This window comes from Nilaparvata lugens, chromosome 6 (genome assembly GCF_014356525.2).
Source record: "Nilaparvata lugens isolate BPH chromosome 6, ASM1435652v1, whole genome shotgun sequence".
Lineage (NCBI taxonomy): Eukaryota > Metazoa > Arthropoda > Insecta > Hemiptera > Delphacidae > Nilaparvata > Nilaparvata lugens.
This window is the reverse complement of record NC_052509.1, coordinates 53,525,932-53,551,555: the sequence shown is the minus strand read 5'-3', so window position 1 is coordinate 53,551,555 and position 25,624 is coordinate 53,525,932. Positions and strand designations below refer to the sequence as shown.

General features: G+C 33.8%; 1 protein-coding gene across 15 annotated transcripts in view; it reads left to right on the top strand.

Annotated features, from left to right (window-relative positions):
• The window catches only part of LOC111046946 (gamma-aminobutyric acid receptor subunit beta), a 196,848-nt gene that overhangs the window by 99,115 nt on the left and 72,109 nt on the right, over positions 1 to 25,624 (top strand). For 8 of the 15 annotated variants that reach the window (XM_039431262.1, XM_039431261.1, XM_039431263.1 and 5 more), the window contains exon 5: positions 13,912 to 13,994. In XM_039431262.1, coding sequence (XP_039287196.1) covers positions 13,912 to 13,994 — 83 coding nt within the window. Of the gene's footprint in view, positions 1 to 13,911; positions 13,995 to 23,820; positions 23,959 to 25,624 lie in introns of all 15 variants that reach the window. The other 7 variants (XM_039431264.1, XM_039431265.1, XM_039431266.1 and 4 more) reach the window with 1 other exon arrangement.

Here is a 25,624-nt window from a genome sequence, read left to right as displayed (position 1 = left end):
AAACTACCGTTTCAATACCAGTACACAATTTATCACAGGGTGACGTGTTTATTATACAGCTGGTAACTTTAGATGCTGAATTGTAGGTAGCCTCTCGGCCGAAAATTTCGAAAACATAGGTCTATGAAATTGATTAATAAATAATTATTATCAGCCCCCCTATTAAAATTTCTGGTCAGAAACCATCCCCAATATTCTCACAACATATTACCAAAGTGTCATGCCGTTCTGTCAAGTAGTTTTCGAGTCTATAGGGAAAAAACAAACAAACTAACTAACAAACAAACTCACAAACAAACTCACAAACAAACTTACAAACAAACTAACACACAAACAGACATTCATTTTTTATATAATTATATAGATTTATTTCTACAAAGACTTTCCGTGAAATGAACATGACATGAAAACATAAATTTTTCCATCATTTTCCAGTTTCTCAATGATAGGGGAGTGGTAATATTATTTGTATAGGTCTTTTAAGGAATGATTATCTACAGCTGGTACCAATCAACTACACTCAACGTTAGTAGACAAAAGGTTGATCACTCACAGGTGTATGATTCAAAGTGGTGGGGGGAACGCCAGCGTGACGTCACGTGTAGTAAAAATGTTCTAGAGTAACCACTCTGAGCATACAGTTTATTCACTGTATCTTCAAATATATCGTCGTTTAATCTCCTCAAGATTCACCTAGAACTTTAAAATTATCCATACTTATAGCGAATGAATCACCGAATCTAATGATGTTGTTAAATATTTCAAGTTCATTCAACTTTTATGAATAAAATGAAGTTGAAAGTTTTTCATGAATCTAAAAACGTGACACGAAAAAGTTAATAAGCTGGAAAAGCGTTAGTAGACAATGTTATACTATTATAATTTCAGATTAACCCTTAAAAAATCTTGATAAACCAATGCATCGCAATAAACCGATAAACCGATCCCGATAAATCCGATGAATTTCATTCATTGTAAATGCACTGAACACATGCTGGTATCGAGCACATGTTCTACGAGAATCAAAATATCTCATCCCCGAAATCCACAAGCTGATGTATAGCCAAACTACAAAATATAAACACGACCTAGAAGATGAAGAAACCTTAAGGGTTTGAAAGGGAAGGTTAGAAGGTAGGGTTTTTACTTTTATATGGCAAAATGCTTGTATTATTCAAATGTTTTAATAATTATTGTAAAGCAGAAACAGAAATCTTGCATGTCAGAAAATGTTTGTGTTATATAATTTGACTATACGACACCATATGATTTTCAAGAATGCGATATTCTGCCTACTCTGTACTACAGCCTACGTCACGGTTGCAGATCCCCCACTCCAATTGCATTTCAACGAAAATACTATGGATGAGTGACCAACCTTCTGTCTACTAACTTTGAACTACACTAACTTCAACTCCAAACTACCGTTTCAATACCAGTACACAATTTATCACAGGGTGACGTGTTTATTATACAGCTGGTAACTTTAGATGCTGAATTGTAGGTAGCCTCTCGGCCGAAAATTTCGAAAACATAGGTCTATGAAATTGATTAATAAATAATTATTATCAGCCCCCCTATTAAAATTTCTGGTCAGAAACCATCCCCAATATTCTCACAGCATATTACCAAAGTTTCATGCCGTTCTGTCAAGTAGTTTTCGAGTCTATAGGGAAAAAACAAACAAACAAACTAACAAACAAACTAACACACAAACAGACATTCATTTTTTATATAATTATATAGATTTATTTCTACAAAGGCTTTCCGTGAAATGAACATGACATGAAAACATGAATTTTTGCATCATTTCATACTTGTATGTGTTATATGGTTGATTAGATTGGAAAGGAGAAATACAATACTGAAAAATTTCTTACTGCATGATATAATTTTTATTTTTATGACATCTGCTTTGTGATTGGCTGCAAGATTAAACATCTTGGGAATCCACGCCCACTGGCCAATCACAGAATAGTGATCTTCACAAGTCGAGTAGAAGCTGTCAATTTGTAATATAACCCAATTTTACTGATGTTCGGTGAATTTGAAACTAAACAGTAAAAAGATGAAGAAACAAATGAAACAATAAAATAGATACAAAATGAATGAACGGTCGATGGATAATAGGGAACGGTAAATAAAAACACTAGTAATGAAATAAAAAAAATAATAATGGAGCATAATTCAATAAGGAAGATAAGAACAGTAATATGTGACAGTAATAATGCTGAAAAATTACAAGCATAGAGTAGAGAAAAAATAGGTACTAATAGTATTGTTTCTGCTACAAGCATATCTCCAAAGGGCTGTATTCAATGTTACTGAGACATGAAACTGAGACTGGCTCATTGTGCCAATCAAGTTTCAGTGGTTTCCTAACCACGAGAAACTGATTTCAGTGATTTGAGTTGGTAGAATAGCTCTACTAATTGACAGTGATGCATTTCAAAGGAATCTAACTGTGAATAGAACTGAATATCCATGCATTTTTCATGTTATTATTATTATCTTATCACACACAGGCCTAATTAATACATTTTTTCACTTAATTCAGTTGTAATTATTGTGAACTGTCCAAACAAGCGTGAGCTCTGGAGAACTAGACCGTCTTGCTTCAGTACTATTACAGTGTCCCATTCCATACATTAAATGCATGTCAGCTAATTCGGAGTATGAATAATGTCTAAAATTACCTGCCATTTTTTAAAAAGTTAACACTCAATACAAAAGCAAAGTGAAATGGTTACAAATAACTGGTTAATAGATTAAACAAAAAACACAGCGCGGTTACAGTAGGCCTAACTTACAGTTTATTGTTTTGTTCAACAGTGAGGTAAAATATTTCTGAAAATAATTTTCAGCTGATAATTCCTTTTAAATATTTTCTTATTTAGAACAGAATAAATCCATGCTGGGGTAGCTGTTATTTGAATCCATGTTTTATTTGCAATTAGCTACAACCCATGAGTTATTAGTTCTCTCCTCATAAACAGCAAATTTTTGTGGTGTAATGACGTACTACATAAGAATACATTTTATTCAACTTTTATTTGAATTTTGTTTACACAGCTTACATAATTGTTTTCAGAATTGGATTTTCTACAATTCTTATTGCGAAAAATTATTTGTTTACTGGTCATTAAAGAAAGATTTTGGGCATCAAACGTAGAAGTCTGTGTTTTTCTACTTGGATTTTTTGCATATTCCAACTTTTTTCTCAAAAACTACTCACACTACAGCTTCCAGACTAGTTTTATTCAATTTTTCAGATATTTTTCAATATGAATCCAGCATAAGTTTTCCAAAAACTAGTCCCCAAACAATTCAGCATTGGTGTATTTCACCAGAGGAACTGAATTTCGGGCGAAATCTTTCACTCTGTATAGCTCGCTAATGAAGCGTTTATGGATATATGTTTATCGGAATTTTTTTCTTATTTCCACCTCTACTATTACGTATTAGATTATTTTACCATAATCAAGAATCATCCTGTATAATATGATATCAAACGATACAAACTACATTTACAAAGGGTCTCACTATTAATCCCTCTCTCGAAGAATGGATATCACCAACAAGCAGCAAGATATCATAATGAGAATCAATTCAACTGTCAGCAGTGGATAAATGAGAAGCATTAATGGTATTCATAAGAAATACCGATGGTTCGAAGTGAAACTAGAGAGGGCAACGACCTCCAGAAACTTGGCTGAAAGCACATCCTGGTATTTGGCGCACTTTATTGGCCGACATTAGAGGGTCACATGACTCCCCTCAATGGCCACATAGCTCCCTTCAATGGCGACTTAGAGCTCTTTGTGTCTCCTTAATCTACTCCACATCTCCAGTCTCCTCTTTCTTACCACGTAAATTTAATGCCTACATCCGTACCAATACTCAATCCAAGAGTTCATCACATTGAAGAAAATCTCGGATTCGGGAGGACTTTCCAATTTATAATGCATGACATCTATCAAAGTACATAATAAATGTTTACCGCAGTTCTAAACTTCTCAGTGATTGGTCGTTGGAAGTTTTGGACTGTTAGTCCGTTAGCGTCACAGTGAGAGTCGAGTATTGATCTACTCATATCGCCTTTGAGACATTACTGTAATTGAAGTTTATTATCAGCGATTGTAACTTTCAATCATATCATTCTGCTTCATGAAAATTGAAAGTTGAGTATTGAATCAATTCCTTGATTGAAAGGATCAGTTTTTCACACTCTCTTGAAATTATTCGTTATTAAAACATTGTATCATCAATTATCCATATTATATAAAAGCGAAATGGCACTCACTCACTGACTGACTGACTCACTCACTCACTCACTCGCAGAACTAAAAATATACCGGACCAAAAACGTTCAAATTTGGTAGGTATGTTCAGTTGGCCCTTTAGAGGCGCACTAAGAAATCTTTTGGCAATATTTTAACTCTAAGGGTGGTTTTTAAGGATTTAATGTTCGTCTTTTAGCATGTATATTCTTCTTATTCTCTCAATTATAATTGGAAAAAGGCCATACCATATGTTAATATAGAACTATAATCTAGAGAGAGTACCTCTTCGAAACAGTTGTTAACTGGTAACTAAATTAATAATTTTGTCAGGTTGGCATTAAGTTGAGTTGACTTTGTTAGGTTGGCACCAAGTTAAAGATTGAAATGCATTTATCGCGGAAAGATTTATCGGGCACTGCTACTTCAATCAGAGCTATTCCTGGTAATATTATATTACTAGCAGTCAGGCTCGCTTCGCTCGCCATATCCGTTTAGTCTGTACCCCCGACTGGATCGTCCTAACATATATGATAAAAATGCTTCGCTCGCCTGCTGATCTCATTCTTGGACAATCCAGTCGGGGGTCCAGGGGGCGGAGCCCTCTGGCTAGACGGATATGGCGAGCGAAGCGAGCCTGACGGCTAGTAAGAAGTAATATACGAATAAGAGCTCCATTATCCTCTGACATGAAAGAGAGTTATATGTTTCACTTGATTGACTTTTCAAAAATATATTTATTTCACTTTATTATTTTACTTTGTCATTGATATTCATCAGTTTCAAAATCTAATAATAACAATCATGTTACATCATTCTACATTTCTGAGAGGAAATTGAGAAATTGAGGATATTGAGGAATTGAGATGAAATTGAAATGTCGATATTAATACAAACTTAAAATTCAATATTACTCATCATTTTTGTTGTCAGTAGAATATCATTCCAATAAATTCAGCTACCTTGTTGTTATAAAGGATTTCTCTTGCAATAACAAGCTTTATTGCAAACATGTGCTGAAAGCTTTGCGATTTATTTTGAAACTGGTGAAATAATGTTCAAATCATGTAATTGAAGTCAAAACTTGCTAAAGCAACGTCGAAAATACAAGATGCATTTTTAAAGATTTCAAGGTTAGTCTTTTAGTATCGCAATGAAATATGACCCGATCCAGCTCATTACAAAAAAGCTATAAGAAGTGAGCTCAACTTGTATCAACTAAATGGAGGGAACTCGGGGAAAAAGCAGGGAAATCTTGAAAAACTAGTAGGAAAATGGGGGAAAACTAGCAGAAAAACCAGGAAAATAGCGGGAAAGCTTAAGCGGGGCAAGACAAGGTCATCGTTACTATATTCTCTGTTGGGAGAAAACAACAATCTTGAACACTTTTCAAGATATATTTCCACGGTCACCATTAAATATCGTATAAAAAATAACAGTTTAGAGTTATAATTTATCTCTTCTCGGCACTATTGCGAATTATTATTTATTGTATGTTTTGGAAAGTTTCCAGCTCGGAAAAGTACAGTTTCGTAGGAGTTTCGAGTTTCTCACTTTCACACATTCTCTCTCTCCCTCTCTTCCACTCTCTTCCTCACTCTCTCTCTCACTCTCTCCCACTCTCTCTTTCTCTCATCCACTCTCTTCCTCTCTTCCTCTATCCTTCTATCTCACTCTTCTACTTATTCTCACTCACTTTCTTCCCCTACTTTATCCGTTCTTAATCACAGTCTATTCATCTTCCTATATCTCACACATTCTCTCCTTCACTCCCTTTCTATCTCACTCTTTGTCTTTCCATCTCTAAACACACACATACACACACACACACTTCATGTAGCTCAAGCTCTCTCTCTTAAAAAATTCTGGAAAAATTCAGGCGCGAAAGATTCAAAATACAAGGATTTTAAAAAACGTTTAACCTCGCAAACTTACACCCCCCAACGATAAAAAAAGAAAGAATATTTTTCATTTCTCCACTTCTCCTCTTCCTCTTTCTTCTTTTCCAGCTATACAATAATTTTCTTTTTGTCCATTACCTCCAATTTTCTTCTCTACCTTGTCCATCTTCTCTTCTTCTCCTCCTCCTACTACTGATTGTTCTACTCCTCTTCACCCAAAATATTCTAAGAAAAGAGGCAGAATAATGCGTTTTAAAACTAATTATCCATTCCCTGATTTATTTTCGTTCAATTGTTCTGTAAGACACATCCCGCTCCTCATCTTCCTCCAATTACTATTCAATCATTTCATCATCTCTATGCTGCATATTCAACTTCACCGTCACATATTCTCTCATTTTTTTCTCATCTTTCTGTTTTCTTCTCCTTTTACATACATTCCACTCTCAATTATTATGTAACTTCTTGACAAAATTTCTATTTTTGACTTTCAGATGCTTCTTTTATTCTTCCTCCCATACCTCCTGCATTTACTCCTCCTCCTCCCCCTTTTCCTCATTATAGGCATTCCCCTTCGCACCACCTTCTCATTCTGTATCTACTCCTCCTTCTCCTCCTTTTCCCCATTATCATGCTCACTTTCTCCACCAACTCCTCCTTCTCCTTCTTCTTCTCCTCCTCCTCTTCCTCCTCTTCCTCATCCTTCTCCAACACGATGGATGAAAAATTGACGTAGTACAAATAAAATAGTCGGTAGATTCATTGTAATTTATGAAAGCAATGAGTAACGGGTCTCTCTCTCTCCTTGTAAAACGTTAAATATCAGTTCCCTCTAGAATCTTGGGAGTGGTAGGGTGGTCTCTATCAACCCTCTTTGTGAGTGAGAGAGAAAGAGTGGGGAGTGGTCTAAACAAATAGCACCCAAAGCCATCTGTGATAAATTCTCGCACAATAGAATCCTCCGACCAATTCTGCTTGAAGATAGCCGAGCCCAGCAATCTTTGCAAAGGAATGCCTTACTCTTGCTGCATTCCCATAGCAGCCAACTGATTTACTGCAAACCATCAGCATCTGTTGGTTGAGGAGCCGTTGCTGTTAGCTATGAGGAATACTGATAGTTTAAGATGAATTCCACCATAGATCTCCCAATCTGTTCGAATTCACTGCAATTTCTGATGAGAAATCACTGGTCAAATGCATTGATTTAATTACAAGACTTGAAAATATGAGTGCCTTAATCTATAATATTATAATGAGAGACGATAGGAGTGTGTTTGTACGTTTATTGATTTATTTCTGATGAGAAATCACTGGTCAAAAGCATTGATTACATCACAAAACTGGGAAGATTAGTGCCGTAATCTATGATGAGAGACAATAGAGTTCTGTGCTTGTACGTCTATATACTTGTTTGTTATATCAATATGTGGTCCAGATTTGTGGCTCGAATTCGAAGAGAACGGTGGTGATTTGAAACCCAAAAATTGTAATCTATCACCCTTGAATATTGATGTTATGCATCTCGAAGGCAGACTTCCATTTTCCCGTCTAGAATTGCATTTGCAATAAATTATTGTTCGAAGTTTCATGATTTCCAAAATTTCGAAAAAAATAGTGACAACATGTGAATGAACTCACAGTTTCAGTTGTGTTCCGAACCAACAGAAATTTATTTAGAGAGTAAGAAAGTTGCAAACATTGTATCAATTCCCACTACCACGTATCAATCATTCTATTCAATCGAAAACGTAAACTGAAGAGCATAGAGTAAGTAATTTTTACGAGACGGTACTCATGAATTATAACAATATTGATTTCCTACTTCAATTAAAGTTTGATCATTCGAACACACACAATTCACGAACTTATCTTAAAGTTCATGTGAGTTTCAATAATAATATTGATGTAATATTATTCACTGCTTTATGTTGTTTATATCATTTAGTGAAGAGTATTGTTCACTTGTATGGGTACTTTTTCATGTTCATATTCGAAACAAATCAAATAACGGATAGTTAATTCAAATTCATATTCTGGCAAAATATACTTGAAGTATTCAAACTGGATCCAGTGACAATAATAGACCAAACGGCCTATTTACGAGAGAATTATTTTTATCTCCAATGATGAATGAATTCTAGAATTGCAAAACATGTCGAAAATCACCTGAATGATGGATGAGTAATGAACAAAGAGAGAGAGATTGATTGATTATATGCCTTTATTATGTTGGTGAATGTGAGAGAGAGAGGGATATTTCCAGATATGCATTGGAATAATCTCCTCAACGATTGTTATCTCATTCAGGATATTCAGAGTCAATATATTATCCATCACGGTCGTATCAAAACCAAAATTATTATTACCTACAACACTCGATTCAACCATTTAATTATAGTCATGAGTGTTCTCCGAAATTTTTTGAATTCTATTGTACAGTGAATAGTGCATAGGTTCGGATTTGAATAGTTTTGCAAATTACTCTCATATTATAGATAGAAACGCAATGTATATTTTCTGAATTACCGCACAAAAACAAAAATATATAAGCCTTATTTACTCCCGTATTTTGAGTGCAACGAATAACCATCAAGTAATTGAGGTCTTGAAAGAAGGATAGTATCAATTGCATGGTAAATTAGCAAACAACTTTAAACCATCAAATTGAAGATTCACAAGAGTGTTCTTTTTGATGAATGAATACTTGTACTTTGTAAAACTGCTATTGAAGTTGAAAGAATTGAAAATAAACATATCTATTCACAATAATTCCAAATTGTTTCAGCTATTTCTTGTTGATAGTAAATTCAAGAATTTGTTTCATATTACTGTTTTTTTTATTGTATGCTTGGTATCTCAGACACTCAGAATTTCAGTTTATAACTGTTTTAGACTCGAAGCTATTCGAAATTATGGAGAGAAACAGCACAAGGTTACCTTATTCTCCCTCATGTCATTATTTCAATGATGAATTTGTAAGAAATAAAGAATTTTATCGCATTATCAAATAATAAGTACGAATGAATGTACAAATAAGGAGTTAATGCACATAATTAACAAACAACGTCAAACTGACATGTTATAGAAGAAAATTTGCTTTCGAAATTTGTGAACACGTAATGCAGGACAGTTAATATTGATACATCGATTAAAGAACATTAACCAGTCGAAAGATAAGTGCTTATTACACACTACTTATCAAATACAACAACCATCGAAATAAAACCATTGAATCAGCTACTAAAAACGGTTGTGTGTGAAGCTCTCCATCAAAGTAGATTGTGCACATAAACGTCGACAACTATTGCGCTTATTAATGTGTGTGACAGGGCGTGACACACCAAGCAACGCATGTCGGGAAACACAAACAGTTTAAGTCTGCTGTAAACAAATCGCACCTGTCACACTGGCCGAGCTGAGTCAATCAACCATAATGAAAACTAAAACATCGCCCTCTGCCACTTCATGTACCTAAATGGAAATATTTACCCACATGCTGCCTAAAGTGAGATGTTTCACTTCAATCTGTCAGTATTCCTTATTCTGGTAGTGCCACTATAGCACGGTATGGCATTATCATTCATCACTGAGTTCGATTACTTTGCAACCGTTGCTTACGCTTCCGAATATTTGATACATAACTGATGGACGCGTTGCTTACACTTTCACATACTTGATACATAATTGATGACTACCGCTGCTTACACTTTCCAATGTACGATGGGTACGTCTAGTGGAATCGATTGATAAAGTGATTCTTGCTTGAGCTTGAGTGATATTTGATCAGCATTGTGACCAGAAAAATGTATTGAATATACAGAGCGTCCAACGGAAGCTGTAGCTTTCTATGAGCGTTCAAAGTTGAAAAAAGTACATTTGTCGAGTTCAAAGTCAAATTTCTATCATTATTATTTAACGAAAATTTTAAATAAATGCTGCAAATCACCCCGAAGACTTCTGCTACTGCAGACATTAACATCAGGGTTGACAGCTAGATGGAAATTTGATGAGAACTTCTATCCAAAAATTAGTTGCCAGCCCGGGAATCGAACCAGGTACCTCCCAATTGCTAGTCAGGAATGCCTACCCTTACACCAAACTGACAATCTCTGGATGGCAGCGCTCATTTTATACGAAGCCATAGCGGCCAACCAGTTACAGATGGATTTAAATTTAATTCCATCTGTAAATTTCTATCAGTTTGATCGCTCATGAACAGTTTAAAAACATCAAACAAAGAAACAAATTATACGAATCTTATTGGAAATTTTCCCCTTCTTCAACCATATCCTTATAATGATTTTGACTAATCCTTTTCTAGTTATTCACGTTTTTCAAAAATATCAAGAAATAGAAATAGACATAGAAATCTAAGTACTCTCTTCTGAAATTGTTTACTTACAATAGAGGGTACCCTTAAAAAAATCTTTACCTTTACCTTTTTTACCCTTTTTAAAAAAAGGTACTTCTATTTTTTTATATCTATTCAAGAGTAGATCTAAAGAAGAAATACAATATCGAAAAACCTATATACCTCGAAAACTAAGGCCGATATGATACTGAACATTTTTCGATGCAAATTTCATTTAGAATAAAAATATAAATTTCAGTACCCTTTCAAATTATTATGTCACAACATTTTTCGGACATTAATGCCATTTTCAAACTTGAAAACTACAAAGTAGCCCTAAAGAAAAAAAAATCATGTAGAATCTATGATCTTTGGCTGTTACCCTTTTCGTGGGACACTCTGTATATGGAAAACAGAAACTATATTGTATTGAGTGGGAAGCGGAAGATAGAAGCAGGAGGAGATGAGGATAAAGAAGGATGCTACTTCAAACGCCCAGTGTATTTCAAAATCTAAAAAGTGACCAACTGGGAACACTTGTACGAAGAACGCTTTTACACAAGTGAAATACCGAAAATCAAAAACACTGGTAAGAGCACTTCTACACAAATACAAAGGTAGAAACACTTGTGAGAACACTTCTCACACATACATAGAGAAATCATCTCAGTTTCAAGCGGTGAAAATAGAACGAGTAGGCTGTTGAAAAACAGCTTGATCTTCAGAGTGTCGGAGAGGAAAAATGTCAAAGCAGCTTATGGATCACTACGTCCGGAATCGCTCGTCCACTTTTCGCTCTAAAGCTCTCTCACACATTATCACTCTCTCTCTCTCTCTTATTCATTACCTATCTCTCATCACTCATTCTCACTCTCGCACTCTCTCTCTCTCACTCTATTACTCATTCCCTATCTATCACTCTCTTTCTATAACTATTATAACTACTATTACTACTACTACTCTCTCTTATAACCATCTCTCTCACTCTCTTACTCATTCCCTATCTCTCACTCTCTCTCTCTATCTCTCTCTATCTTTCTCTCTCTCTAACTCATTTACTATCTCACAATCTCCCTCGCTGTTGAGATTGCTCTCTCGCTCCCTCACCTAACACCACGGTTAGTGATGAATTAAACATGATTGAAAATACGTAGCAGCACTTTTTCCAGTGATAGAAATCTTTCCCGGTGAGAATCTCGCTAGTGACTGTCACAATATCCAACCAATACTGACCGTTTACAGTGAATCTTCTCGTCACTCGAACATCTTAGCAGGGGGCACTTACATGTGCATTAGTGTGGTTGGAGGGGGGAGGGGTGAGTTTTGGACCACCACGTATGAGTATCAAACTGTGACTAACCCCCCCCCCTACCACCAACCAATACCCATGAAACATCCCCCCAAATCTCCGCCCCCCCTAAACCTGGTACGACCCAAATCGCGAGCAGGACAGGTGATGATTAATGAGTACTGAGCTACGTTGAGATTCACTACAAACTGGCAGCGTTGGCTGGGAATGGGAAGCATTGGTGATATTCATAAGGATGGCTGACAGCTGGGAGTGCAGGGTAGGTTGTTCCATCCATACAGCAAGCAAGAGCAGCCTATCTCTGCTTCACAAGTATTTCCTGTAATGAATGAAGAGCATACTGATGCTAGTTCCTCTTCTCCGATATTCTTCTTTTTCTTCTTCTCTTCCCATCTTACTATATTTCTCCTTTTTCTTCCGCTTTATTCTATCCACTTCTTCCTGTATCCTCCTCTTAATAATTACTTGGTTCTCTTCAAATACACTACACTACGGTACTTCTGTTGTGTTATTCTTCACTTGATCCCTTCAACTTCTCCTTCTATCTTTTCTATCTTCTCACCTATTGCTTTTTCGTACCTTTCTTCATCTTTATTTTCTTCTTCTTTTTCTTCTTCTTCTTCTTCTTCTTCTTCTCCTTCTTATTCTTCTTCTTACTTTTCTTCTTCATTTCCTTCTTCTACTTTACTTCTCCTAATTCTACTTTTTATTACTCTTTTTTTTATTCTCAACAATACATTTTGCTCTCAGCACTTAATTATTCGAAAAAGCTCGCTTCAATGAATGATTCCAAGCGATGAAGATAAGTTCTGACATTTTAGTATGAAGCTGATATAGGCACAAAAAATCAACCTTAACTCTTCATCTCGTATACAGCACACACTACACTTGCATTCAGCATCTGAAAACTGGGAGAATGATGATGATGATGATTATGGAGAAGAAGTAGAAGATGAAGGTAAAAGATGAAGAAGAAGCAGACCAGTGAAGAAGAACAAAATCATTTACATTTTTTAACTGATGTGTTCATCAATCCTATTCTCGAGAATTCATTTTTCATCATCATCATTTATTTATTTCTCCGTTGTCACTCTAGTTTTGAAAAGTGATGTTTCCACTCTCAATTCACTGCAGACATTTGCTATCCAATCAAGTATTATTAATTATATGCATGAATATGCACATGTTTCCAGTTGCATTACATTTTGTAATTCATTCGAAGTATTATGTCAACCTTCAAAATTCAAAATCTTCAAATCATTATTCCTGAACCAAAAATCAAGTGACGAAGCAGTGAGTGATATAACCTCAACCTTTGGACAACTTTTTATCAAAATTTTTTGGAGAGAAATATTACAGGCTCAGCCTAGTTTTTCCTTCAATGTCATAATTATATTCTGATTGTAGTATTTTGTACAATAAAATTAATTAATGAATGTATCAGTTGATATTGGCACTCGTAAATACAACACTGAATGCTGACTCATGGTACGGCATTAATGACAAGATCTTCTCATAGTAACCACATTTACTGAAATGAAAAACTAGTTCATGTTGTTACAGTACTGAAATATGAAATTAAAATACTCATTATTGAAAGGAGTTGGTTCTTTTCAGTCCTCTCTCTTACTCAACCACTGCTTATCATCAATCCCTTCTTTCAATCGACTTATAAATACTCAATCCAAATAAATAAAAACAATATTAAAAACTTGTAGTACCTTTTATAAAAATAACTTTAGTTAAAATATTTCAAGTTTTCAATAATGGGTACTACAAGTTTTTATGTTGTTTCTATTAATTTGAATGAAGTAGCTCATATACGTGAAGTGAGTTTATACTCAATCCATTATAAATAAACCGGTAGATCATAAAATGATATTCTTATTAATTGCATATTATTTCTCCATCAATACAATACAATTATTATATTACCAATTAACTTAATCAATATTTCTTTTCTGATTTTTTGTAAGCTAATCTGTTTGATAACTGACTAAAACACCTTGTAATTTTACTGAATCGATTTGTAATTTTACTGAATCGATTTGTAATTTTCTTATGTTTCAGATTAACGATCACAGCTTCCTGTCCCATGAACCTGCAGTACTTCCCTATGGACCGACAACTGTGCCACATTGAGATAGAAAGCTGTGAGTAGACTGACGTAGAATCTAAGATCTATTTCTAAACGATATTGCAAAGTAGGTAGGAGACCAAATTTAAAATCTCTGGAACTGGAAGAGCTGAATAGAAAACTTATTCCACAATCTTCAAGTAGGATTAGTTATTTACTAATTTAACAGAAAAACTGCCTCCAAGATATGAAGCAGATCCAGTTTATTAGAAGAGTACATATCTTAAAATAATAGAGTTCAACAAATTCTTCATCTCTTGAATTTTTCGTTATTATAACGTCAATAATTAAGGGTTTACTTTCATACCATCATTAGGAAACATACCTTAAACAATGAGGTTGAGCTAGAACTTTATCACTTCAATATAATATTCATCTTGAAGGTTGAATAAAACGTTTCACTTTTATTCCAGTTTATTCTATTAAGTTTAGAAGAAACATACAAGCCTGATTGTTCCATATCATCAGTTTTTATAGTTTATAGGTGTCGTAAATGATATCGATTGCAATATTCCTATATCAATATGGAACTATTTTATCTGAAATTGTGCTCACACGCGACTTTTGATAGCAGTAATTTCTTCTCGTGTTAATTCTATTCCAATATTCAATTCGAACGTTATTCTCAATAACACTTCTGAAATCGGAAATATTGTTATATTTGATGTAAATTACGTTTGTAAGAACATTGTTCCGTTTTGGAATATTTTTAATAGGTTCTTGTAGAAAAGCACTTGTTACAAAATGAATTGGAACACGATGTGTATGGAACAGTCAGGCTTGTTTCGGATGTTAACTGGTTTTTGAGAAGTTTGTACTTGGCACAAGTAGGTATAATGGTTATGATATTTTATTATATCACAGCAATGGATATATTATCATAGATTCTGACGAAGGAATTGAAATTTCTTTATCAGCAGACAAATAAACAAATAGATGCAAAATGTATTCTCATTGAGGGCTTACAAAATCATGAAAATGTGGAAGATTAAATGTATACAGTATTCTATGAATATCCTATAGTGATCAACAAATAAATGAATATCAGAAACCAAACCCATTCAAATGTAATTCCTTTTCTAGTCAATGTCTCTTTCAAATCGAAATCTTTAGACCCTTGATATAAAGACTCTTGTTATAATAGTGATGAGATCCACTTGAGACTGCTAACATTATGGGTAACATTGAAGCTTCTCATTCGTACAATAATAACAGTAAATCTCACTAAAGCCCATTTCTCATTCAAAAATGTCCAACCAAAATTAATGGTCCCATGATACAATGTTTAGTCGCAGCCACATTATTTATTTGAACTTGAAAATCATCCCAGCCGATGTCTCTATCAGAAGCTACAAACATAATCTCCATTCCCTTGATACTTTCTTCAACCAATGCCACATCCAATGAGCTCCAAACTTTTCCCAGTCTATGTCTCATTCATTTTAACTGATTCATCTTTTGCTGATAAGTCAAAAATGACCTCAGTGAAGAAAAACGAATCAAAATAGACCCCAGTCGGGAAAAAAACGGCTACAAGCTAATGTAACAGTATCATAACTGGAGTTCTCTGACCCTTGAAGTTTTTTCCTCCTTCAGAAGCAGATAGAACAAGCAAGAAAGAGAGGATACAACTACTGTGCCTCTTGCTTCTGAATCGTATTTCACGAACGACACAAAATCTTGATGACTTTGCGTAGGAGGCCGTAGCCCCCCTCCCGTTCCCCTCAGGGGGGTCCACAAACCTCCTCAACCCCCTCCAGGGCCCCTCAAGCGTTGGTCAACAAGAAAACGATCGTCCATCAAATATGTTGGTGGCCTTATCAAACTGTGGTTGTTCAAGGACCAACCAACCCCTTCCCCAAGCCTTTATCTATAATTTCATCGCATGTATAAGAGTCGCCTGCACAAGAAATGTACCCCCTTCCACAAAATATACCCCTTCAAATTCAGCTACCCCCCAAACAACATGCAGAACTCCCACGGAAAGTATAAAGTTGATTTCCCACTTGTAGGTTTGACGCGAGAATCCGAAGGACTTTGGGAATTGCTTATTGAGATTATAATAATATTCTGTACCATTGTAGTCTCTAGTGCCATGTACAAAGTTCTTACACATCCAAAATATAAATCAACTAACCAAATTTGATGTAGAAACAAGATTACTTGTTAACTAGATGTATCAACTTACAGTAGTTATTCTATTACACTTCAAGCGTGACAAAAGTTACTGATCACGTAATTGGGCACATTTTGAATTGATTAAAAGTACCATTGAGCAAGATAAAGAAAAATGAATGAAGTGAAGCACTGAAGTATATCACTGAATGTACCCACTACCCACTAGTCTACACAGGTAGATTGCGGTCTAATCAAAAGTAAATCCAGCAGGAGAAGCCCCAGTCTTTTCCAAATGGATTTGTTTTATTTATAGATATCTCATCATTTCACATTCTTTCATTTATTCTAAAAAAAAGTACAAAATTCCATGGAAAAACCTCAGTCTTACATTCTTTCTTCCCCAACAGAAGATATTGGAAGACCTCAGCTGGCAAGCTCACACGAAAGTATCATCATTAGATAATCATCAACGTAGAAAATATAATATAACAGAACAGAGGACATAGAATATAATATTGATTGCATCAGTGATTCATTATTGACATAATATTATATTAGCTTCCAACCCAATATTTTATTTCGTCAATGATATTAATCATATTAATTCACGTTCTATATATTCATTCATTTCTAATTTATTTTCTCGTAGAGAGTTTGTCGATAATCATAATGGAACTAACAGACTCCAATGAGATGATGATTCATCATTCTTCATTTTCAAATATGCAGAAATCTCAATATTCTCATGAATGACCTTTTTCTTGTCAACAATCCATTGATCTATGATTCTCTCTTCACTGGTTGACTAATGAATTAACTAATTAATTGTTTTCTATAGGAAGAAGTGAGGTGATTTTTTGTAATTGGTGAAATTCAATCCCACTGGACAATCTTGGAGTATAGTGTTTCATACTCGTCATTATTAGAGCTAGTCCTTCTTATCAATACTCTTCTCATGAAATTTGAATCTCAAAAATTTAAAGAATTTTCACGAATATACATTTTCTGAATGTCTAGTCTTGAATATTCGGTTATTTGTTTCTACCATTTTCAAAAGACGAGCTTGATTCTGCTGGAATTTTCACACTATTTAGATAATTCACAAGTAAAGTTGTGATTCTCACTGTACTGGTACTGATTGTAATAATAATACGAGATTTCTATACAATACTTCCACAATAACATAAGACATCCTAATATCAATACGTGATTACTCATGTGACGAGAAACTAAGTAAACAACAAGGAGGATACAAGAAAATATATGAATATCATCCTTGGTAAAAAATTAGAGTACCTGATGCCTTTTATGACTGGAATTGACAGTGCAATCACTATTACTCAATTAGTGCTATTATAACTCAACAATTTTAACACTACTAGTAAGTTTCAATGTTAGAATTTTAGATGTGTTACTTTCTGAAAATGATGTCCACTTGATGTGACAAGAAAAAACTGATTCAATGTGTTTTTTGCTCTACTTGGCGAGATGTCGAGTGGAAACTGAAAACTTTTCCCGGTTGAGTTTCCATTCCATTTTCACCGGGGAAAGTTGATTTCCACTCGAATCGTCACGTGTAATGAGAGCACAGGTGAAAGAGCATTGCTAATTAGGCGACCGTCAATGCAGGTTTACCTGAATGCCTGAAGAGAGCGCTCTTCAACGCATCGCCATATCTCTACCAGACAGGAAAAGCGACAGGTCTTTTCATCAACTCGAAAACTGGAGTTTTTTTTATCAGGCGTAACTTTCGGAAAAACTACTTGTTTTCGGTCTTGAAACTTCCAAAACATACACTTATATGTAGCTGATTCCACTCCTACAAAACTACAGTATATTGAAGGAAATTTTAAGAATATTTCTTGAGAAAACTTCAAGATGGACAACCCAGTCTCTAAAAAGACATGGGTTTTCTTGATTCTTTCATTTGAAGAATGCGCGTAAAAAATTCTACTCTCATGTACTCTCAATTCTGCTCTCACTTTAATTTTCATGAAAATATAAGTAATATAGTTTCAAAAAAAGCATTTTATACAGTAATTTTAAAAAGTTCCTATCAAGACACGCAACTCGAGTCAATTATTTGATTACTCCTGTAAATTCAAGTATTATGTTATATTATTTGAGTATTGACTAAATATTTGTAGTATTTATTAATATTTAGCAAATATGGTAAATACTATAGTAAATATGTATTGATAAATATAGACTACTCGAATAATGCAGGGTAAATATATATTTTCCTGTATCACTGATAATATCTCCAATTTCACAACATAAACTCAATTTGAATTAAAGAATACTTATAAAGTATTGCATACTCCTCTATAATAACACTCAAGGAAATCAAAGATTCAAAACGTTTTATCCAATATTATATTTATTTATGTATAAACAATCAAACTTCAATGCTCGAATAAGTAATATCACTGTAATCAAGCTGAAATTTGTATACTCGAATAAATATTTTGTATTCAACTGGAATCTACAGTCTATTCTCAACTGATATTCTAATAATTTACAATATTACTCGTATAAGCCATCATACTTACTCAAATGTCTGTTTCCTTCACAATAGTTGCAATACATATTCGAAAGGTACTCCAATATTAATCTAAAAATTTAACAAATACAGCAATATCATAATATATCTAGAGAAGGCTAGTTTTGCTTTGGGATGCCTCAATGATTCATATCATCTAAAGTATCAACTAGTTTATTTTTTACATTCTAACTTGAAAATGACCAATGGTCGAAACTAGTCGTTGAAATATTTTAAAGTTTTTAATAAAAGGGTACTTCAAGTATTTTTAATTTCTTTTTTAATAATTTGAATCTAGTAGCCCATACCAGTGACGTGATTTTATCACACTGATGTCATTAGGCTCCTCAATGACTTAGTTAGATAATACTATACTACTTTTGAATAATATACAGAGTATACTATATTGATGAATTGAACCGTTTTTAGCATAATAATTATAAGTATAGTATTATAAGTAGTATAAGTACTAATTATACTACTTATTGAAAAGGGAGGTGTAACTACCCTTGGGTCTCCCCACCATTGAAAGCCATACGCTAATAATAATAATATTTATTATACTATACTTATCATTATTATGCTAAAACTTTGTTTAATACTGACTTACAATAATTTTACGAAATTGTAGTGATTTTTTTCGTTCAGTTATACTTCGATCAATCATTACTGAAGAAAGGATATCAAATCAATAGAGGTATATTCGCGTGCAGCCTGAAATTACCAATGCTCTTTCCCACTGCAATGTTTTTTTTTTGAAATGTTTGTCTATTTTTTAAATGTCTATTGCTGAAAACATAACCATTCCTTTCATCTCCTGATGGGAACATGTTGTTTTGTACATCTCTAACAATATTTCATTGATTTCGGTCTCCTTCTTCAAACACAGCACTAAGCTTCGTGCCCGGGGAAGGAAGCCTTAGCTCTTTTTCGCTCTACTTTGTTCTGGACGTGGAAACCAAAACGCTGAACGTCCATTGCAATCAATCAAAAGTCTGCCTTTTCCTCTGAACTTGATCAGAACTAGAATCTCTGCACACGACAAAACGTTTTGCGACACACGAAACAAACTGATTCAGACGAAATGATTACAACTTACTAATTATTATTACGCTCACTAAAACCGATCAATCGTTGGGAGCTATTCTTCTGCACTGCTAAGCATCATACTTACATGCCTAACCATGAGTAAATCATGCCTAAACCATGCCTTAACCTTGCCTTAACCAAGCCGGAACCATGCAAGAGTACTGAACGGATTTATCAATGTGAAATGAGCGCTGTGTTTCACCTTTCCCCCCCTCTCCTTGAGACCTTACTCAAATATCCCTTACATCCAAGTTTGTTTCTGTTTTATTAATTTCTAGTGGCCATTAAATGCTAACAGCTTTTCTCGCTTTGCATGTATTTTGCTCCATTCGATGATATTTTTGTATCCAAATATTCAGTTTTCAAAGTCATAGTTTCATTTATAACAAATACCTTTTCATTCTCATAGCCTTGATAATTAGAGAAATTTAATTATTGGAACATCGTACAAGTTCCTTATGTCATTCTTAACAAGCTGTTCAATACATTAGTTTCCAGGTAGATAGCTTCCTGAAACTCCAACTTATTCTCTATGAGTGAATGAATTTATTTCCTCTGATCAATAATAATTTATTGGCTCTTGCTCTTGAATGCTCCCTCATTATAGACTGTACTTAGGAAAATCCAGAATAGCTTATAGCACTTGTAAATCTTGGTTACAAATCTTTGGTGTTAACCAATTCTTAACATCATCATATAAAACACGAAAGTATTAATGACAAAGTTGGAGTTTCATTATTATGGAACACAAAAGTTGAAATACTGATATTTCCTGCTACATTCGATAGAAGTCTTCAAATTTCAACTTTTTGAATCCACACTACTATATGGAAAAGCAAGATCCCCAACTTGACTGTGGTATCTTTTCTGCAACTTATAACTTATTTCTGAAGTGAAATCTCTTGAAATTTACTTTCACTATCTGAGGTTGATAATTAGATTCTTTATATTTCTCGCATGATAAACTAAACATTCTGGCACCTGTTCGAATCCAATGACATCTATTAGAGATTAAGAATATAATCATTAATTTCGAAGAGAAACCCTCTCTCTTCATAATTCCCAATTTCCTTTCAATCTCTCAAAGCTTGAAGAAGAATGTATGGTGGTTGAAAACTTTTTGTAGTCTTTCTACATGGCTTCCTCGAATATCTCACTATTTTGATTTACATTTAACATTCTAATAATGATACTAAATCTTTGATAGTCTTCTATAATGCATGTTTGCCAGTTTAATTTTTAAATTCACTTGCATGTTTTGAGTATTATTGATTACGCATGCGCTCACAGTTTGTGGTCTCAGTTTTCAAAATTAATAAATTTAATTATTCTATGACTAGAAATTGTTTCTCAAATTCAAGCTTTATCAGAAATATTTCATCCATCTGCCAGTTGATACTCTCTTATCTATTGTTATGTTTTCCAATGATATGCATGTGTCAACAATATCATGGAGTTTTCTCCATTGGAAAAACAGAGAGTTTACCTCGTCAATATTATTGTAAATGTTTTCATTTTTAATTCAAATTTAGAAAGCTTAGAGAACTCTTGTTTAGCTTTTTTAAAATACTGTTGTTTTTGGTGATTCTGGCACCAGTTTCAATAAGTTCTCGAGAAGAAACCAAAATAGTGTGAATGATTTCCTTTCATAATCATAATTAATTATAAATATGTATCATAAAAATTTATGAATAAAATTGTTAAAGTGATTTATAGACACGTACTCTGACTGAATATATTTGTATATTTCATGATAAATACCTTATTAAGACCTTGATACCTTATTAAGATTGGTGCAAGAATTCTTAAAATTTGTTTTGGAATGTCTATTTATTATCGTATCAAATCTGTTTTCAACATTGAGTAAATCCCGCAGTGTTCTCCCATTGAACCTCTCCCACCTATCATGAACTCAAGTGCTCCATACTAATCAATCAGAGAAGACCAATCAATTAAAATTAATCAATAAAACTCATGTGGGTTGCTCCCGGCTCTATTGACCTCACATTCATTCATACATTCATTGATGAATGAATGGATGAATAAACTCAGATTCAGTCATCCAGTATCGCTTCACTGACACCATAAACTTTTCCAAAATATCATTTTTTTCGTGAGGCACAAATAATTATATTCAGACTTGTAAAAATACCATACATTCACCTAACTAACAATTCCAACCAAACATCTTTAGAATTTTATGAATTTCTCCCATTAACACAAATATTCTGCCCACATTTTTCTAAATCTTCGTACAATAATTATTCTCTCCCATCATAATCACTCTTTTTAATAACATTCTTCAGCAATTATCTTCTAGGACTAAAGCAATTTCCCCTGTTAATTTTTAATCACTTAATTCAATCAAACTAAATTAACAAATTGAAATATTATTGTGATAACATACCTCGTCATTGTATAGTACAAGTTGAAAACCGAATAAATCTGGTATGTGACATTGATCTCCAATTCGGTTTTCGCAATAATTTATTAAATTTTAACCTTATCAATTCCATCACAAAAACTGACTAATCCTAAAATTATATACATTCAAATTGATGGTAATAATAATCATGATACGAAATCAATCCAGAATAAATTGAAAAATTATTTTACTCTCTTAAACTTATGTTTTCAAAGAAATCTGTTTGGAGAATTTATTCACAAGCTCATTCGTTCCTGGAAAGAACTATTTACATAATCAATATTAGATTACTCTTCAAGCTTATGACTGAACTTACACTCACAAATTTACATATTTTTGTTGTATTGAATAACTCTCTTGTTTTCGCATGTAATTGATTGATGCTTAAATTAAGCATGTAAGATGCAATTACATGAATCTGAATGTTACATGATAAGTCTGGTATAATGGCTCACATGAACATCATTATTGAACTAATTATTAAAATTGAGAAGAAATTAAGCTTCTATAACATCAATATTCATGTTCAGTTAAGAGTCTACTCAAGTAGTTTTTCATAGCTAGATACTGTTTATAATGGATTCAGTAATAATAATGATAATAAAGCTCAATTTACATTCACAATTGAACAAAAGCCTCTCTACATGAGGTAGGTTTCTGGTTTGCATTAAATAGATTTCACATATTTACAATAATAATATCTATTCAGGTTAATTCATTTGAATATACTGAGTAAATAATGTGAATAAAACAAAAAATGTTCTCATTGACTAATATTTTTTTTATAATAGTTTTTTTATTACTAAAATGTAATTCATTCATTACTTTTTCTTCATTCATTTATTACGTACTATGGTTCGATCATATTTATGATTATTAACAATTCAATTCACTATTCTATATGACCGATTTACATCCAGAAAACTCTCAATAATGAAACCTTGATAATATACTATTTCCGATCACTAACAACCGATTACCAATTAAATTTCTTTAAGACGAGTTTACTCTCTGAAACCCCCAATGATTAAACCTAGGTACACTTTAAAATATAAATAAAACTGAAATCTCAGTACCCTTTTAAATCGTTTTATCACAACATGTTTCGGACATTAATGCTATTTTCAAGTCAATACAATGAAAATGGCATTAATGTCTGAAACATGTTGTGACAAAATAATTTAAAAGGGTACTGAGATTTATGTTTTATTTAGATTAAAAGTAGCCCTAAATAAAAAGACACTAGATACACCATTTATGATTACTAACAATTCTATTATACACTATTCTATTCTACTATACACTATTTTTCTTGACCTATAGCTTATGGCCCTATTCTATAAACAATCGATGATGACCCATCACTCTCTGAAACCCTCAATAATGAAACCTACATGTACCAATAAACCTTGATTTATGATTACTAGCAATTCGATACACTATTCTTCATGACCAATTAGCTCTCTGAAAACCCTGCAATAATGAAACATAAATATACAATTTATAACTACTAACAACCTGCAATTAGAGTAGCCTTGAATAGAGTAAATGACTGAAGTGGTGTCGTGTGATGGATGGTTGTAGATGGTCGGGAGCAACTCGCAGACAAGCAGCAAACAGCCTTACACAGCTAAGTATGCGTGTTTGTATGTTGTATGTCAAGTGCAGTTGGATACACAATGCGCGATATTCGATACATTTGGAACGCGGGATCGAAATCGGTGGGCATTTCCAACGAGGTGCAGTTGCCTCAGTTCCGTGTCCTCGGGCACAGGCAGAGGGCGACCGAAATTAACCTATCCACAGGTACAGCACCATGTTTGGCTGGCGGTCCTCTTGCTCCTGGTAGCTCAGCGCCTGGTGGGCGAGCTTGTCTTGTAGGAGACTGTTTCACTCCTGGTAGGAGGTCTCATTACTCCTGATAGGAGGTATCTTCACTTCTTATAGGAGGTCTCTACTCTTGAAAGCTCCTGGTAGAGCACCCTTCTTTTAATTGCTATATCAGTCAAATACAGCTCCTGAGAGTGACTCTTGGTGGTTGCTGTGGGTAGAAAGGAACTTCTTATAGCTCCTGGTAGAGTTCCCTATTGGAAGGTATCAAAGACTGTTATAACGTTCAGAGTTCACAATGATAAATATTACAAACATCACAGTCTGCTGCCTCATCTCTTGACTTTTTATTTTATTAACATCTATTTCTTCTCCAAAACCAATTTTAATTTCTCAGTAGTGGCTCTACAAGGTCTTCTTAATCAAATCTTCAATTTTTTAATTATATCTTCGTTATATCTTATAACTAACAATCAAACAAAGATACTTCCAGAGCTTAGATACATTCCAGTAACAAATAATATTGAGATTGAAGCCTACTTTAAAGAATTCTTATTATGAATGTTGAAGCAGTGAATATTTCTACTGATATTCCAATATCAATTAATGTGTATTAAATCGGTTTTTAAAAACAAGCAATAGAAATTTTTGAACAACATGCTTTGGAATTGTTTAAATTACAGTCTTATTGCTATTGATGAAACTTACTGTCGTCAGAAATAATTTAAATGCTTCCTTTTTCTCTATCCACTATCCTCCTTCACGTCCTCTTCCTTTCAAATATTCTATATCAAAATAATGTTATCATGTGAGTATTCAACGTCACGCAGCAGACTTGAAAATAAATTTCAATCTATTTTATAATTTTCTTTATGTTCCGTAGCCACTTCACAAGACACTTCTAGCCTCTACAATGGAATGAACTAGTCTTGTGATTCCTACTGATTTTCCATGAAACATAACATCAGAGCAGAGAAATTTGTTAAATTATTTTGAATTGAAAAAAAAGAAATGTCAAAGATAAGCTCGCCTGCCTGGGAAGTGACTGGGAGCTGGTGGAGGACCGAAATTGCATGCTATCATTTCCACTCTCAAAAATGTGTTCATGTGTATTATACTCTTTCCTTGTCACACTTATCAATCATGCTATCACTTCATCTTCTTCCTCATCAATTCTCCTACTGCACTTCACGTCATTGTATCACTTCATCTCTTTCCTCTCAAATTCTCTTATTATCACTTGCATCAAACTTAAGACTCATCGCTGGCTGTACAGTCAAAATTGTACAGTGCTGAAGCTTGTCACGTTGGTGGCTGGCTTAAACTCACCTGTACCTGTATCATAATTATCCATTCACAATCACCAATTTATTTTTTATCAACTGTATCCATGAATTGCCTTCGTAACTATTTATACCTGTTACCCCAATTACTATATTTTCCTTATCACCAACTGATATCATGATCATTATCATCAATCATGAGTGTGCCTTACTGAACAATCCTATATCCCTGTCTTCTTGAACGCTGTTTTTCAAAAAAATACCAATCACTCTCAGGTTCATGATCATTTTCTTCATGTCATCATTTTCGAACCCTATTTCTTTGTTTTTTCGATCCTTGTTTTCTTGATTGAAGGTCA